Source organism: Ptiloglossa arizonensis, chromosome 1 (assembly GCF_051014685.1).
Source record: "Ptiloglossa arizonensis isolate GNS036 chromosome 1, iyPtiAriz1_principal, whole genome shotgun sequence".
Classification (NCBI taxonomy): Eukaryota; Metazoa; Arthropoda; class Insecta; order Hymenoptera; family Colletidae; genus Ptiloglossa; species Ptiloglossa arizonensis.
The window spans coordinates 33,412,385-33,429,980 of record NC_135048.1 but is presented as its reverse complement, the minus strand read 5'-3'; the positions used below and the strand labels follow the sequence as shown (position 1 = coordinate 33,429,980).

General features: G+C 35.6%; 3 protein-coding genes across 8 annotated transcripts in view; 1 reads left to right on the top strand and 2 right to left on the bottom strand.

Moving 5' to 3' along the window:
* Pnt (ETS transcription factor pointed) overlaps positions 1 to 6,893 on the bottom strand; it is a 279,236-nt gene extending 272,343 nt beyond the window's left edge. For 2 of the 4 annotated variants that reach the window (XM_076315257.1, XM_076315274.1), the window contains exon 1: positions 6,713 to 6,893. The gene's annotated coding sequence lies outside the window, so the exon portion shown is untranslated. Of the gene's footprint in view, positions 1 to 54; positions 979 to 6,712 lie in introns of those variants that run through there. The other 2 variants (XM_076315299.1, XM_076315265.1) reach the window with 2 other exon arrangements.
* On the top strand, positions 775 to 8,404 carry LOC143148717 (ATP synthase-coupling factor 6, mitochondrial). Of its 3 annotated transcripts, none has more exons than XM_076315348.1 (4): positions 775 to 778; positions 7,722 to 7,870; positions 7,971 to 8,101; positions 8,188 to 8,404. In XM_076315348.1, exons 2-4 carry the CDS (start codon positions 7,728 to 7,730, stop codon positions 8,208 to 8,210), a joined length of 297 nt encoding a protein of 98 aa, XP_076171463.1. In that variant the 5' UTR covers positions 775 to 778; positions 7,722 to 7,727; the 3' UTR covers positions 8,211 to 8,404. The 3 variants fall into 3 exon arrangements, with proteins under 3 accessions (XP_076171463.1, XP_076171454.1, XP_076171446.1); XM_076315339.1 differs by lacking the exon at positions 775 to 778 and adding an exon at positions 7,251 to 7,396 and having other exon boundaries at positions 7,724 to 7,870; XM_076315331.1 differs by lacking the exon at positions 775 to 778 and adding an exon at positions 7,259 to 7,396 and having other exon boundaries at positions 7,687 to 7,870.
* Dnapol-epsilon255 (DNA polymerase epsilon catalytic subunit 1) lies at positions 8,269 to 17,153 on the bottom strand. The gene is made up of 27 exons (XM_076315244.1): positions 17,044 to 17,153; positions 16,858 to 16,978; positions 16,558 to 16,776; positions 16,255 to 16,487; positions 15,939 to 16,179; positions 15,536 to 15,852; positions 15,209 to 15,455; positions 14,592 to 15,144; positions 14,059 to 14,500; positions 13,758 to 13,995; positions 13,346 to 13,699; positions 13,064 to 13,278; positions 12,809 to 12,992; positions 12,199 to 12,738; positions 11,882 to 12,123; positions 11,604 to 11,808; positions 11,358 to 11,533; positions 11,109 to 11,278; positions 10,689 to 11,025; positions 10,431 to 10,620; positions 10,194 to 10,360; positions 9,830 to 10,118; positions 9,658 to 9,753; positions 9,313 to 9,587; positions 9,110 to 9,242; positions 8,823 to 9,034; positions 8,269 to 8,756 (listed from the first exon to the last, which is right to left on the bottom strand). The coding sequence occupies exons 1-27, from the start codon at positions 17,130 to 17,132 to the stop codon at positions 8,447 to 8,449; spliced, it is 6,795 nt and encodes a 2,264-aa protein (XP_076171359.1). The 5' UTR covers positions 17,133 to 17,153; the 3' UTR covers positions 8,269 to 8,446.
* Between the last annotated feature and the right edge of the window lie 443 nt (positions 17,154 to 17,596).

Below are 17,596 nucleotides of genomic sequence, written 5' to 3'. Positions count from 1 at the left end.
TCTCTGACGCATCGACTGCCAACGTCGTGGTTCATCGACGACTCGAATATTTACGTTAACGTTGCATCGAAGTTCCACGACTCGTGACAGACCCAAGCCGATTCCGCTCGTTATCGTGCACGGTCGAACCGATGCAGCGTCTCCGTTCCGGAAATCGACCTTTCGTTTTTTTTTTTTTTTTTTCCGTTTTCTATCTCGAATCGAAAAGATCTGTTCCAAGGGGTTCCATAAGGTGAGAGGAACGCTTCTCGACTGCGAGGCTGTGTATTTCTTTAATGGCTAGTTGCGTGTTAGAAGGGAGTCTAAGTTCAACACCTGCCGATAGATGGCGCTCTCTCGGTAGAACCTCGATTGATCATGCGCGTCGAGTTCCTCGACCAATGGGACACGCGTTCCTCCTGGAACAGATCTTTTCAACTTCCAACAGTAGGAAGCGTACGGAGCGTAACGCGTCGATGTACTATACTTTGTAAATTCTTCGTCGATGCTCCCAGCGTACCGAGAAGGAGATACGAATCAGATCGTACAGATATCTAACGGGTGTTCGAAAACCTGTCCTTTCGTCGAAACACTAGTTTTACTTTCACCCGCGACGATTCTCGGTCGGAATTTTTAAAAGAATGGAATCGTCACGGTCGAATGTTTCGTTTACGAGAATCAAATTCGTCGAAATTTTCGTTAAAGTTCATCTTGGCAGTCGATGAGTTAAAGATGAAATCGCGGGCCAATTAGTCCCTCTATAAACTCGCTGCTGGTACTCGCTCGGTTCCTAAATAAATTTGTTCGTCCCTGAGAGGTTATTGCGGCGTTCGGAGGCATTTTGTTTGATTCGCGCGATGTAAATTCGTTATTTAGGCGGTGGCCCGCACGTGAAAAGCATAACTTTTCGTTTGGACGCTTAATGGCGGTCGGGAGGCGCTTTAAAAACAGACGTTCAACGAACCGCGCTTGCGTGTGCGCGCGCAAGCGCACAATTCCCGAGCCGGGTCTGGAGATGCTAAATCACCACCGTTCCCTTTTTATTTGCAACCTGTACAGTAAATTCTCTTCCACATGACGTACCTACTCTGCCAACCGAGTCTTCCTTTTTCCCCACCCCCCTTGTGCTCTAAAACGCGTGAAACATCGCCGACTCTAAACTCGCCGAAACGGATGCTCGAGGCTTCGTACTTTGAGAAACTTCGAGAAATCGTTGCTATTTTCAATGTACCTAGGTGCACGAGGACGCCTCGAAAATCGTCCTCCGGCTCGGAATGAAATCAAACTCGCGTTACCAGAGCTCTTCAACAAACGATTGATCGCTCGAGCACCGTATCGTTCGAACTAATCCGTTATCTATCGTTTTCTTACCAAATCGAGATTTTATCTCGGTGAAAATTATCTGGAAGAAATCTCGATCGCTTATTATTCACAAAGGGCGAATTAAAAACCTGCATCCTCTGTTACACACTCCAAGAGACGGAATGTATTTAATTTTAATTTAGAATTAAAATTATCGTATCGATATCTCACACAGTTTTATGTGTCTAACGAGTTTGCGAATATTATATTCAGCTGTAACTTTAGCTGTTTCTATAAACTTGATTCGTATTTCCTTTCTCCGCATTATGGCGAATAATCGATATAAAAAAAAAAAGTACACGTGCGTACGTACGCACATTCGTGCGTAGGTTCGTGTTAATCGATACGAGTAAATTTACTGAGAAAGGTCAAAAACTGGTCGTGGAAAACATTTTAATTTTAGCGGAAACGTGACTCGATGACTTTTTTTTTTTTTTCTTTTCTTTTCTCTTTGACGAACAAACCCGAGAGCTCGAGAATTGCGCGGTTTTGCGAAACACGCCGGTGCAATTTTTAAAAGGTGCAAGTGTAAGGGGATGCGAGCTGCAGGCACCATAACGTACGTAGGAGGTTTTCGAACCCTGGTTTCTACAAAGATCAGGTTACTCCGGCTGGAAGCCCAAACGACAGATGGTAGGTGGAAAAGTGCTCGAGCACCGCCATCGACTCTCACGGCTCTTTAGACGTGGGCAAAATCTGCCTCGGTACAAAGCGTTTCAAAATTCTGGTTTTTAACCCTCTCGTCCGTACAAGGTGTCTGTATCTTCTCGATGAGAAAGCAATGAGAGAGCATCCCCTCTAGCGTACGAGTTGAAAAGGTTTTGAACGTAAAAAAAAAGAAGAAAAGAAAAAAAAAAGGAACCATCTCGAGATACAACAAACGCGATGACTCGAAGAAAGTTTCTTTTTTTTTTTATTTTCTAACGAGAACTTTCGAAACGTCTAATAATAAATCTTTTCTTTCCCTGAGAAATTTACTTTTCCTTTACGATTGATTTTACGCAGAAAATATGAATGACTTCTCAGCGTGTAAATAAAGATCCTCCTATCGAAGGTGTACAAACATCGTACGAATGCATCGATCGACGTGTTGCTTTTCTATCGAGAATTTCCAAAGCAGGTGGAAACGTTTATCGAACGCAGATAACGTCCGCGCGTTAAATACCGAAGGCTCGAGACAACGATTCCGAAATAATCCCAAGACCGTAAGGTGAAAGACGATCGAAAAGACGAAAGGGAGAGATCACGGTTCCGCCTCCCCATGGGGTTATTTTTAACCGTGGCATTAACAATGTCTGCAGCTTTCGCTTCACGATCGAGCAGATAACAATCCTTATCGGCGAGCAGATGCTATCGATCGAACGCAACGAAAGATACGCGCACGATTCGCTTATCCGACACGCTTTCTGAAAGAGCGTGGCACAATGAGCCCGTGAAATAACAAATATACGCGTAGCGAGAGATCAAATTCCAGAGAAGACTCGCTCGAATCGACTCTGCGAGACGCTTCCATTCGATAAAAACGGCAGACGTATCTCTTCGACCGACAGAGATATCGTGATATTCATCCGAAGGTCACCTTGCCCCACCGTTATTCAATTGTAACGCGAAAAAAAAATCAATTTATTGCGCGACGTTCAACGTTTCACCGTAATTTTTACTTTCACCGAACCGCAACCGATATCCCGGTGAATATTCGTACACGCTATTTATCGTAATTTCGAACGCGTCGTATTCGTTCCGTAATTGTTATAAATACGCAAACGTAAACGAAACGTATTCTTCGCGAGCGAATGGTTGTTCTCCGTGTATTAAACACGTTGCACGAATATTCGAGAAATTCACAAGCGTCGAATGATGATCCAAGACCTACGTCTGCGCTGCACTTCGATGGATACTTTTCATGCGTGTTCCCGTTGTATCTGAAAATCTGTAGGTGTTGTCGGAAGGAAACACGATCGGCTTTTAAAGTGTCCGGCCGACTTCCGCGCAAATACGAGAATGCCATTTCCACTCGGGTGCGTTTACCTGCGTTTCCGAGCAACGAAAGCGAAAGAAAAGATCGTTCGATACGGAGGGTAAAGTCGTAACGCTCCTGGTTTGTTTCACTCCGCGAGTTGGCTGACTGGCATACCGAGGACACCGGTACGCTAGACGTTTAGCATTAGACGGGTTAACGATACCTCGAAACGTTTCACGTTTTCCATCCGTAGACCGAAACGGAGGAAAAAGAAAAACGAAAGACAATACCGATAGCGCGCCGATACCCTTCCAAGAAACGAATAACCTAACTCGAAAGATCGTGATTTCTCTCGAATAACTGAACAACCTAACCCTAAAACACGTTTCTCTTCAAGGAACAATAACCGAATATCTACATCTATCTCGAAGGTGGTGATTTTTCTCGAAAAAAATAAATAACCCAACTTACGTTAAGTGAATCGAAAATGTGCGATACGATACTTTCTGGATAATCGACTTTGAAGATAATTAGTTACACGATTTCAATTCACAAACGTTGAAACACTATTTTAAAATAAGAATTCGATTCTCGAACAAACAACATGGCGGAAGTTACGTTAAATTTTTACGTACTGTGGATCGCGTACCGTCCGCCTATGAAATTGCCACAGTTTTCGTTTCATTTTTCTGGGACACCGTCTACAAACTGGCCTGTCCTTCGAGGAGTTGAAGTGTCTATTGTTTCAACTCCGCCGAGAGAGCAATATAATATCTTTCGAGGAGCTGCCGTTGGGTTTCCAGATGCGGGCAGACGTTCCTCCAGGTCACGGGATGCATGGACCCGTATAGAAGCTCCGGCACCCACGATGAACCCATATGGGGAAAAATCTCGATGTGCCCTTGACTTTCGAACTCATTAAAAACTATGTATTCCCTTCTTCGAACCGTAATTTCGTGAACTCGTTTTACAAAAAAACTACGCACCGAGTTCGAACTCCACGATACAATAGAAAAGTATGCTTTCGATTATCGAACGATCATCGTCTCGATCTAAAAACATCGAACGTCGATTGACTCGCAATGTACTTCGCAAATATTGATTGCCAACCTTCAAATATCGGACGATCGATCGTATAATCGTTCGAAAAGGAACGTAACGACAAACATTTACCTGTCATTGGAAACTTTCTTTTGCGACTTCTTTTCCGCGTAAAAACCGTTTGGCGAAACACGAAACACGTCTTGTCTCTCGGAACCGATCAACGGTTTTCTTTCCTATCTTTCTCGCGCGCATGCAGTTTCCCTTTATCTCTTGCTTTCTCACCGTCTCTTTCTTGCTTCCATTCTTTCCATCTCGATGTCAGAACGTTCGTGCAGCTTTGTCATCGCGGTGTGTCTTCTGGCCTTTGATATTTGTCGCGTCTTTGGCAGAGAAGAAACAGCCGAGAAGACAAACGAGGGAAGCATGGTAGGTCGCGACGTTGCCATGCCGTACTCCCCGAGATCCGAGAAAGTGTACAAAAACCATTCGACCCACCAACACCGAGGGCATCGCGTTCCTTTTTTAAATTGCCAGGCTAGCCATCTCATCCCCTCGTGTACGTTTAACTTACACAGTGTCCAACACACCATTTCTCTCGCTCTCGCTCCCTACCTACATCACTATGTTTCTCTCTCTCTCTCTCTCTCTCTCTTTCTCTCGTCTCGGTATGTATATCAAATACTGTTCAACAGAAATATTACCTCCACGCGTTACCGGCGAAACATGTTACGCAGACGCTCCATAAAAACTTAATCCAGACTCGACAGAAAATGTTTACCGGAGTGTAAAATATATTGAAATAAAATTCAAAATATAATTCGATCTTGTCGTTTGGTCGTACGGACGTTTTTGCCAACATTCTTCATTTTTATTGTTTCTTATAAGTTGGTAACATTGATCTTCTTTTCCGTAAGTGTGGCGAATTTCACATCGTTTACGATCTTTTGCATTTCATTTGTGAAATAAAGAATTCGAAAGAAACACGTGTCCTGTATGTTCTCTGAATTTATTTTTATCGAAAGCCAAGAATCGTGAAAGAACATTTTATTTTTCGAGGGGAACTGTCTTTTAACTCTGTAAATTATACAACGTATTTTGAAACGTACCGGATAGAATTTCGCAATAAATCCAATTATATTAGTTTATGGCTTTTCACTTCTAATCTCGAAACATTCAATAAGAAATATCGTCCTATTATCTATCGAAACAACCGATGATTTCGGTCGTAATGATTTATATTGTTTTGTATTATGTATTATAGAGATGAGAACACGCGAAGATTGCAATGAAAACCCATTATCTAAGCATTACGTAGCACACTCGTTCGTTAATCATGCAGTAGATTCTCTTACTTGTACAATGCATTTCATTGTATTTCTTGACTCCCTATCATCGCAACAAATTCGTTCATCAATCTTCGAAGAAATGAAAAATAAAGTTTCACTGTACACTTATTTGGAAGAGATGACTGTTTAAAAATTGCACGAACACCGTTTACGTTCGGTCGAAATGATAAATGTGAAACTGTACATGACGCAAGATGCGATACGATTATCGGGTATACGATATATATTTACGATCGATACGGGATCAATACGTGAGAACGGAAACTAATCTTCGAAATGTTCTTACAAAAATCGCTTGTTGATTTTCATCACGGATAAATCTTGTTTTAGATAGAGTATTAATACACCTTGATGTTCTAACCAACGAAATCGCACCTTCTATAAATTGTATAATCGGTTCCGATGTAGATAAACATATTTGAAGTCAAACGAAAGCACATATCGCAGATGTCATGACGTAAGATAAGCTTAAATCTCTCAATACGTTCGGGATGCTTACAAAGGACGTCACGATTGTTTGCAAGTTTATAAAAAAAAGTTTGCATTATTACGCAGAGATTGCATCGAGATACAAAAAACTGGATCAACTCGACAAAATCCTAAAGAACGAAAATACGATGAAATTTCTTCAATTTTTATTTAAGCCGGTACGAACGAACGATAGAAAAATTTGATCTCGTTAAACGATTGGCAACAGGCAAGTCTGTACGTGGATCTCGTATTATAATACTCATCTTGTCAGTGTTTCCGATCGTCCGTGGGATGCAAAGTAGCCAGTGAACACTCCGTCAAAACAAATATAGGCCTGCCCGTACGTAGGCGTACACTTTTCTCGCTGACGCTACGTTCTACCCTTTCGTAAGAGCCTACTATTCCTTCGTATTCCCCTTTCACGTCGTTCTCTTACTAATAAAACACGAATCAAAGGTTTCGTTTGTTCGAAAGTTTCGAAGATTCGCGTTCGCGCGCTCGAGTCACGCAGAAAGCGCGCAGGTTAACGCATTTCAACGCATTCTCTTACCTGTTTTCCAACGTAAAATCCAGTGAAGAAGCCAGCAATGTCAATTGGTCTGATAATGCACACGGAAAACACCAAAAGAGAACCGAACACAAAACAAGAATCACGTGTACGACTGTGAGGCGCACGCACATCGGCAGCACTAACGCGGTCTACCCGTACACAATACAGATTACAAATGTATTATGGCTGCGGCCCAGGCGTTCATGAATGAAACCAAGAGCGGGCTCCACCTCCCCACCCTCTGCAGAAACGTGTCTACGACCAATCAGTGGTAGTCGCTTACATTCCGTATTGTGATTCGTAGCTGTGTTCTGCAACTTCCGTTGGAGCGACGTTGTAGTCGGGACATACAAATAGATAGATGGTTCGCAGACTCATTGGGCTCACTCTATATTCTTAACAACAAATTTTTAATTTTTAAATACTATTTTGTAGTTGATATTGTATACAATTGTAATAACATTCTCGAAAGTTAATCACAAGAGGTAAATGCTTGAAGAAGATACTTATGAAGTGAATAAAAATGAAAACTTATCGACGTTGAAATTCCGACCAATCGTATCGAGGTATATAGAATTAACTGCTTTTGTCTGCAATGTCAATTTGCGGGCACCTTACGAACTACTACATATTCTAAGGTTACTATTATCGACGAGTACTGCCAAAGTGTTCCCTGAATAAAAGGTAAGAGTACTGCATTGCCTTAAATGATTTCGAATTATATTTAAATTTATAACGATACTAGTATAAACGTTTGTCATGTTTCGATTTTTTAATTTTTTAAATAATAATCTTCAAAGTGAACATAACCTACTTTATATAATGTTGCATTACGTAAGAAATATTCAATAATTTCTTATAATTTGTCATTCGTTTACAGATTGAAATAATTCTATGTAGTATTGTTATTTTATATAGTTAGCAAAATTAATATTGTTTGTATCACTTGTCATTTATTGTTTTTGATCCTACAGTGACAACTAGATAGTACGCATATTTTACTTTTTTAAGCAAAATGCTCACCAAACATCTGGCATTCGACTTACCAAAGGTTTTAAAACGCAATATTGGCATTTGTGCACCAGCCTTGAAAACAGCAAGTGATCCAATTCAAAAACTATTTATAGAAAAAATCCGTGAATACAAATCTAAAAGCGCGTAAGTTTATTCTGCATACTTTGAAAGACATATTAGCAAAAATTAAGCAAATACAAACAAATTGCTAAATGTAACTTTAATATTAAACCATTGAATCTAGCGGTGGAAAACTAGTTGATGCGACTCCTGAAATTGAGAAAGAAAAGAAAAATGAACTCGAGAGGCTGGCAAAACAATATGGTCATTCAGATAGACAAAAAATGGAACAATTTCCAACCTTTCAATACAAGGGTATGTAATACTTGAAGCATATTAAAGATATTGTAATTCATATATTATGTAATATTATTGAAAACACAAGGCAAATGTAATTTCAGAGCCACAAGTGAGCACTTCGTAAAAGAATAAATTTAATGAAACCGTATAAAGATACATAGATTAGAAAATCTGTACGAATCTTGTTACATTTAATATTAAGTAATCAGTTTCAAAAATACGTACATATGTAATACAATAAATGTAAGTATATTGAAGACCATCATCCGTAATGTAGATAATTAAATTAAAAGTAATAAAAAAAAATGTAATCACTGATTTACAATTCACTTATGATATAAATATATAAAATTTCTAAAACTAAGTGTTATCTATAAAAAGTTTTGTATTATCTACTATTTCCATTAATGTTTCCATATTACACTTTCTAGCAACAGATTTGCATATCTTTATAAATTTCACAATTTCATCTCTGGAAATTAAAGTTTTAAAATCCCCAGAACAGGAACAAAGTTCACTCATATTTTCTCTTTTAATTTCTTGGCATTTGCGACATTGCAAATCTTGCAACATATAACCCATACTCTTGCGATTTAATATATCTATCAGAAGGAATTCTATCTCTTCGTTATCATAGTTCATTTTGCAAAGTGGACATTTCCACATGTATCTGTACAAATAAAATTGTTGTAAAATAAAATAAATGTATAATAATTTCTTATAAAATAACATATACCTGCTATTTTCCATAATACACAAATTATCTTTACAAAGATCAATATCTCTTGTATGATTACATGCTTTACAAATAATTTCTGGTAAAATTAATGATATGCAGGGATCTTTCCATTCAGCTTCATCACTGTAACTACTAATTCTGATCAACCGTAACATATTTGTTCGCATGTTATATATTTCATTTTCAATTTCTTTGTCCAGAGATAAAACCTAGAATAATAACTGAATTTAAATCATTTATTTAATGAACAATTATTAAATACAACTCCATTTATAATTAAGTACCTTGCACACTGATTTAATTAACTCTAAAGCAGGATTAATCTTTTTGTTCTCTTTACCATCTAAATCTAAATTTGGATAGTCTTGAATAGATAATACCATTTCCGGACTTTTCTTGTATATTTTCTGTACAATTCTGCAACACATTTAAGTGAAATAAAAAAAAGTTCATCTTTTAAACTTAAAAACGAAATGAAAGTACATACTGAAAAAGCTTTTGAGACATGTCTCCTGATATGAGTCGCTTAACAAAATCTGCTGTATTTGTGAGTGCTCCTAAACCCAGTTGTGCTGATAAACTTTGACTTAAACTTTGACTTAACCTTCTTCTAGGTCTTACAGTAGCATTCAATTGTTCATTTTCGGACATAAATTGATAAATTGCATTTATGTACCCCGCTATTATGGCACTAAAACTTGATTGACATGCAGCCTCTCTGGGAAGACATTCCATCAAATTCCACTTCATCACTACTTCAGCCTTAGTGAAAGAAAACATTGATTAAAAATATTGTACAGTAATACTATGAAAGAATTATGTGAATACCTACTGGGTACTCATTATCCTCCTCAGCATTTTCATCAAGAGTATCTGTATTTTCTTCCATATCTTTTGGTAATTTTCCTTTCACGCCACCGTGATTATGCTGTTAATTTGTTCAGTATTTTCATTTAAACAATCAAATACTTAATTTTATACTACATATTCACATCTTTACTTACAATGTCAAGCCATATTAAGTATTCCCAACACTGTTCAAAGGTGATTTCAATACTATGAAAAATTTCTTTATTACGTATTGTTTGCACAACGAATTCCACATAACTCAATGCATCATTCACTGATCTTTTTTTTGTACATAAAATAATTTTATTAAAATTTGCATAGATAATAACAGAACCTAGTATTTTAAACTCGGCTAATAATTGTATGAATAATTTTTTCATGTAAGTGTGTAAAGTTCTTCTCAAAGCAGGATCATAAAGCATAGCATTGGGTGAACGTAACCATCTGAAGAAATATGAATTTACAAAGCAATAAATTGAATATATGTACAATGTTCAAAATTCGAAGGTTTATAATTACCGATAGAAGTGAATAATTTGATAATCTGCAAATACATTCTTATAAACTGAAACATCCAATAGCCACGTATTGACCATACTTCGTAATATTCTAAATGCAGGACTACAAAGTGCAGTTTCATCATAGCTAGGAATTACATTTGTCATAGGATCACCTGTAGCCATACTCTATAAAGATATAGCTTACATAATTTCATATTTCATAATTGGTTTTCTTACATAAAAATGCTTTGCTTACTTGAACAGATGTTGTTTGTTGATTATGAAATGCAACAAAGGAACTAGTTCCATCGATATCGTGAATATGATGATATTGTAATAAGGTATTCACTGCCAAACTTTCTATTTCTAATTCAATGGATATACTGGAATAAGTTCCAGGATTGGTTGCAGCACAATGTGTACTGTCCTCAAAGTCCGTCAATAATCTGTAAATAATCCCATTATAAAAAAAATTGTAATAGGCGCAAATTCACTAATTAAATATAATTATAACCTGTTATCGTCATTTTCACTGCCTCCTAAATCTGGCTTTTCTGTTGGAGAACACCATAATACAAAGTTATTTTTTTGCAAGTGTCTAGCATAAAATAAGTCTGCACCAAAAAGAGTTGGATCTGCAGGAATATTTCCAATAGGTGCATGAAAATATCTGCACTGTTCTGCCATCAATTCAACAATTTGTTGACTCTTAAAATAATGACGTATCATTATTTTTGCACCAACTTTCTGCCATTCAAGTGTACTGTATAAATTTTCAATGTCTTGCACATAGGTATTAATCAATGGAAAATCATTAAGTAACGGCATTTGGGTTAATAGTGTTCTCTTATCTAGTACAAAAAAGTAACAAATATATTATTTTCTAATTGTACAAAGCACAAAACATGATAGGTAAAATTCCACTAAAACATACCAAGAGCAGTTTGAGTAATAAATATGGTTGCACCATGTCCTTCATTCTTATATGCGAGTGAAGCTGCTTGCAAAACGCGACAAACTTGTTGAAAGTCAGTTTCATATCTCACTACGAATTGCATTGTTTTCGGTAACATTGTTACTTTATCCTCTCCATTCATAGATACACTAAGATATATTCAACCAATAATAATATTTCAAATACAACAAAATATTATTCATAAAAAATAAAATTTATAAATCTTACGCTAAGTTTCGTTCTTCAATGTATAATGTATTCATATTAGGCATTTGTTTTGAGGAAACTGTATCCAACACAAATATATGGGCTCTCTTGCTCGCATTTAAAAAAAGCGCCCATAATGCTCGTTGATGATTCGAACTCCAATGATGATATAAGAAAGCATAATTGATTCGATGAAGCTAAAGTAAAACAGACATTCAATTTTTAATTTTTATAACAAAATATGTTACAAAAATAAAAATACATTACGTTCTTAAGATATGGTTGAACAGCAATACTCTTAAATTCTAATTGATCTAAGGTAAATGTATCTGCACCATCTGCTATAATATGTGCTGCCTTGCGATCTACTGTGCAGATACATCCTAATTGAAGAACAGCTCTAAACTCTAATGTCATTTGAGTTTCGTAAATTCCTTCAATTTCTGGTTTACTTAAATCTTCCAAAAGTTCTCTATAAATAAACTGAATGAATTAAAAGATATTTGAATGTAAGAATGTTTAAGAATTTAAAGAATGTAACTTACTGACTGTGTTCTAGATATTGTGCTTCTGGGACAGAATATCGATATAAATTGTGAATAGGTCGTGATCGCGGTAAAACTTTAGAACTTTTCGTCCACGACACTTTTTTACCAGGTTCCGGATCTGGTTTTGGTTTGCGAGTATTTACATAAAATATGCGAGGTATTATAAGACGTAATGGGTGAAGATCTTGATTGACCAATACCCATAATCGAAATAAGCCGGGCTCGTTTGTCGTTGTTATCTGAATGACACAATTCATTGATTTGGTTTAATTTTTGAATCATAAATATAATTGCTCTTATAAACATGTTCTTACTTGAATAATTTGCCATGGCGAATTAATTAATTTCTTTTGAGCTTGTTTCAAAAAGCCACCTAAACTTGTTGTTTTGGTACTCCTTGTAACGTTCCAACTATTATTATCATCATCGTCCGTTTTACTCTTTTTATTCTTTTGATGACGTCCTCTTTGTTTAGCCTGATGGGCCCATTTCTGTTTCTGAAATTCCAACCACTTCAAATTTTCCTCCTTTGTCGTTCCCATTGGTGGCGGTGAACCTAAAACTTCTTTCCAGCTTTTATTAATATCATCTTCTTTATTTTCGTCCGAATATTGTCTTTTCCTTTTATTGACAACCGGCATTGGTCGTTTAAATTGCTGTTCTCCATCAACTAAGTCTTCAATATCGCAAGAACCAGATGAACTTGGCTCTTCATCATCAATATTCTTTTCTTGATCTTTTGGCACTACTGTAAATATATCTGTAATTTTCCGTTGTTTATGCGTTGCGCTTTTCTCCATTACTCTTTTATGTAACCAATCTGGATGCTTCACTCTAGGTACAGGATTATGAACCTGAGGAAAAGGAACGAATGTAGATACAAAAAGTGAATGACAATAATTTTATATAAGAAGGAATCAGTACTCCTTGCATTGCCGCTGGAATGGTAATAATCTTTTGAATAGTGTTTCCAAGTCTTTCAATATAATAATTCCAATCTAAAATATGCCGTATATCGTCATTTTGTAAGCCAGGATCCTTTAACCACTTGCGCAAGTAATGTCTTTTTATTGCTGGTTCTGATTGAAAAATGGCTAATGGTATTGCGCTGCAGTTTAACAAAATACATGATTTAATACAACAGAATTTCTATCATATTAATTAAATTTTTATTATTACCGTTCCGTAACTGGTGCACCATGAGGTTTGTTAGCAATAATATATTTACAAGCTAGGCCAGCATCTTTTACCATTTGATCACCTAAAAACTCGGCTAGTCTTTTAGCAGTGGAAATAGACGTAGACTTTTGTTCTCCGTATTCCTCTAATTTACGTGACATTGATTTATTTTCGGATATAAGTTCAAATACTTCCGAATCCGGCATATCTGAACACTGAATATTTTTCACACTTAGTCATTAATATAAAAGATTTAATAAAATTAAGAATATTTGTATTTACCTTGCTAAATAGGATATCGAGCCAATAATCTGCATCTTTAGCCACAGATGCATAGCACTCTTCAAGTGTGTTACCTTTTAAGAAAGATTCAAAAACAGAAGACTGAAAAATTTTAATCAATTGAAGTTCACCCCTTCTCTTCACTTCAAACCCTTTCAATTCAGCTAAAGAGCCGTCAAAATTGAAGACTGCGTATCGTTTTTTTAATTTTTTCCCTTCTTCTTTCGCGGCAGGCAATACCATGGCCAAATATGGACCATCTACTTCAAAGAATATAGAATTTTCACTCCTAATCGTATATGTTAAATTTTCAGAGTCAACAAGTTCGTGATATACATCATTAGTAAATTGGTCCTACAAATTAAGTAAAAGATAATAATAAAAAAATTAACTTATCTTAAGTCTAACTTACCTTTACCATCAAATTAAGGATAGCATTTGGATAAGATATTACAAGCTTCGACTTTTTTGGATGATTAGTGTAGACAACCACATTGTCGGGGAAAGATGCGGGTAGTAGGCACCAAATACCATCAGTATCCAATTCCAATGGACGGCCAATCTTTTCTATAATTTCTCTAGCTTTCATAATAATATGTGCTCCCGTGTAACATACTATACCGCCCATTTCCATACTGAACCATCGTGATCTAAAATACAATAAAACTATGTTAACAGTTTTGAACGCGAGGGAAAATGCAATTTATACATACCCTTTCCTCATAACATAGCCATAAAAAGAATTTAAAATACATTTATGGGCAAGTTGCAAAGAATCATAGAGTACTTCTCGACTTTTAGCAGATTTAATATCACCCGCATCTCCATTTGTTAACGCTGCTGCTACCTGTTGTTTCGCAACTTTAGTAAGAGCTTTATATTCATATCTTCTATCTCTGAACGCTCTAACAGTGTCGACGTAAAACGAATTTTCTTTCTGGCAAATCGTTTGCTTTCTCTCCTCCGTTCTCGTAATTTTGACTTTCTTATACGCCTTTTTACAATATTCAGAAAGTCTCTTTTTCTCGTATGTAGCCTGTTCTTGTTTAGACAACTCATGATAAGCTCGACGGGCACCGCCAGGAAATTGTGATGGAAACTTTTCATTTTCTAGTTGTTGTTGCATCCTTTGATACTCGCTTAAACTTGCAGACACTAAAATTTGAAAAAAAAAAAAAAAAAAAAAAAAATACATTTGAGACAGTGAATCATATTAATATTTTACTCAAGTGTCTCTGGATCTTACAATATTCTCCTCTCCACATCCATGTCATGTTCCTTTGACAAAGTGCTCCTTGTCTGTTATAATCGCATGCAGCGCAAACGGTTTCATCCACTATTGCAGATGGCTGGAGACGATTAGTTAAAATAATGTTTGGATACATGGCACCAACATCTAAATGGTAAATTACAGGATTCTCCAACCTTAAAGGCTGACTTCTCAGGCCCTCTAATTTCACTTTGATTTCTTTAACTATTTCATCAAAATTAGTGACCATATCTATTGGTACTTTCTCTTCTTCTTGTATAGCATATTTCAAAGCATTTTCAACACCACTTAGTAGTTCATCTACTGCACTTGTTACTATCTTAAAACGACAAGGAATGTCAGCTCTAAAAACACCAGACTCTAAGGCTTCCACATGTCCTCCTACATATGTTTCTTGATCCAGTAAGTGGCCATCCTTTGTGAATTTACTTAATTCTGTTTCTTGTTTATTAGGAAATATAATGTTAGCTCGAAAGGCTTCTACCATCAAAAGAGATTCACATAATGTACCAGATCCCTTCCTAAGTACCTATCAATGAACAAATATAAGTATGATCATATTGTTTGTGTTCTATTTTACACAAATCACTTACTTCGTCTGGATCCATAGGAATAATAGTACATAATGCAAATATAAAGGGATGGACATATTTATAGTAGAGATAATATGTTGCAACTGCGTCAGAAACTGAATAGTTTGCGAGAGTTGCTGGTTCTTCAGATGCTAATCTACACATATCTTCAGGATCAAGTTCTATTGGATTGTATCGTAGTTTTGCTTTTGCAACAGCTTTCAAATTCTGAGAGCCCACAGGTAAATATGAATCACGCCTTACCCAACTGTTCTTAAAAGTTAAAAATTAAAACCAATATTGTGTACAATATTTATAACAACATTAGTTTCATAGATTATGTAATACCTTAAACAATCCATGTGCATAGCTGGCCTACAGGCATAAACACCATCACGATTTTTGGAAAAACCAATCCGGTCTTTCATGTCCATATTATAGAATGCTGCTCTAGTTTCTACAAACGGCCAATCGAAGAAATCACCGTTATATGTTACAAATATATGTGGACGAATGTCATTTATATGATCGAAAAACTTTTTTATTGTAGCTTTTTCATTAGGTTCGTTAAAAACAGTAAATAAGCCCTCGAATTCTGGTTGTGGAGTATACTCAAAGTCTTCAATATCGCTTGAAATTATTTCTCTATTTGTTATTAAATATCCCTAAAATTAAGCACAATATTGCATTAAATAATAGTCTAGCGTCCAATAGAATATTGTAAAAAATACTTGTACAAAACAACAAATACCTGTCCATCAATCATGTATGAAATCATCATGATCTGATCTGTATTAGCATCAGGAAATTTCAAAGGAAGCTTCGTAGTTTCAATATCATAAGCCAGCACAATTGGATCAGGTGGTTCAATCATATCTTCTCTTCTTGTGATAAGTGGCAATTCGTTTCCCCTTGTTTTTACCAAATACCAATTACCGCAACAAATATTCAAGTCTATGGACAACCGCACATGATGCGGTATATCATGTTCTCTGCAATAATATATGACACAATAAAAGAGTACAAATATTACTAAACACAAGATTCAATCGTACTTTGAAATATACCTAATGTCAAGAATATTATCTGTAAAATCTATAGTTTGCTTTTTGTGACTGTCCACTTCTTGACCTGGATTTAATGCATTTGACAACATATCTGTGTAGAAAGTATGATTCTTTTCTCTTTCTTTGTTTGCTTTTACAGCTTTCATAATATCTCGTCTAACTTTAAACGAATCCACATTATTCAGAAACGATAGTTTCATGTACTTTTGTTTTAAACCAATTAGATGATTTGGCTAAAAAGGAGGGAAAAAACACTGAATTATTCTTTTTAAGTCTTTTTATATTGTTTTAATTTTATCATACCAGGTCAAGATCTTCTTTATAAAGTGTTTCAACTTTTTGTATAAGGCCGCTATATTTTTTTTTTAAGCCAGTGGAAGTTTCTTCGTATGTATCCTTTCTGCATAAGATATAAAAATATGGACAATATGGATAAGAAATTTTAAATCTCGTACAATCTTCTTCTAAGAAATAATAATCTACACCACTGAACAGTCTTTTATCATCCTCTATAATTTCTGTCTGTAACAGAAAATAATATAATTTTATAAACAATATTACAAAGTGATTATAATAAATGACAATTATTATGTGGCAACTTACTGGATGCATATTAATAAGAAACCCTGTTCTTTCCTGTATATCAGTTACCCTGTGGAATCCATATAAACCGTCTATTCTAATATTTTCATTGACTTCTTTTAATCTTCCTCCCGAAGCCTCTCTAAAGAAATATGAATGTAACAATAAAATATGTGATGACTGTATTTCAAATTAAAAACATTTTACCGTGATGGATTTTCTTCCTGTTTTTGATCATTTTTTACATTTGACCTGTCGGCCCAATATTTTCCTGTATTCTGCAATTTTGTCGTCATGTTTTGTAACTGTTAATTATATAAAGAATAATAGGTATTCTTCTAAAACAACTAATGAAAAAATCATTAAATTGTATTAAAGATAGTATCAAAAATAATTGTCACTTATAAAGGCACCATGATTTTCGAACATGACGCGTTGTACAGGTTGTAATTTGCCCGCCAATATATTTTTGTTTGGAATTATATATGCAGAGAGATATATAGGGTGTTTATAGTATTAAGGGCAGTTTACAAAATTTACAGTAGATTGCAACTTATGAAAATGATCTTAATTATTTTAAACAAAAAGCTATAATAACTTTTCGTCTTTAACAAAATACAATATAATAATAGTCGAGATCGTACATAGTCAGAAATGGGAGAAATGATTTTTAAAAAATGCAAAAGGTAGAATAAAAATTTATATAGTTTTGTATTAATAAAGCTAAAACTAGTATTTATTTTTATTTGTAATAAAATTT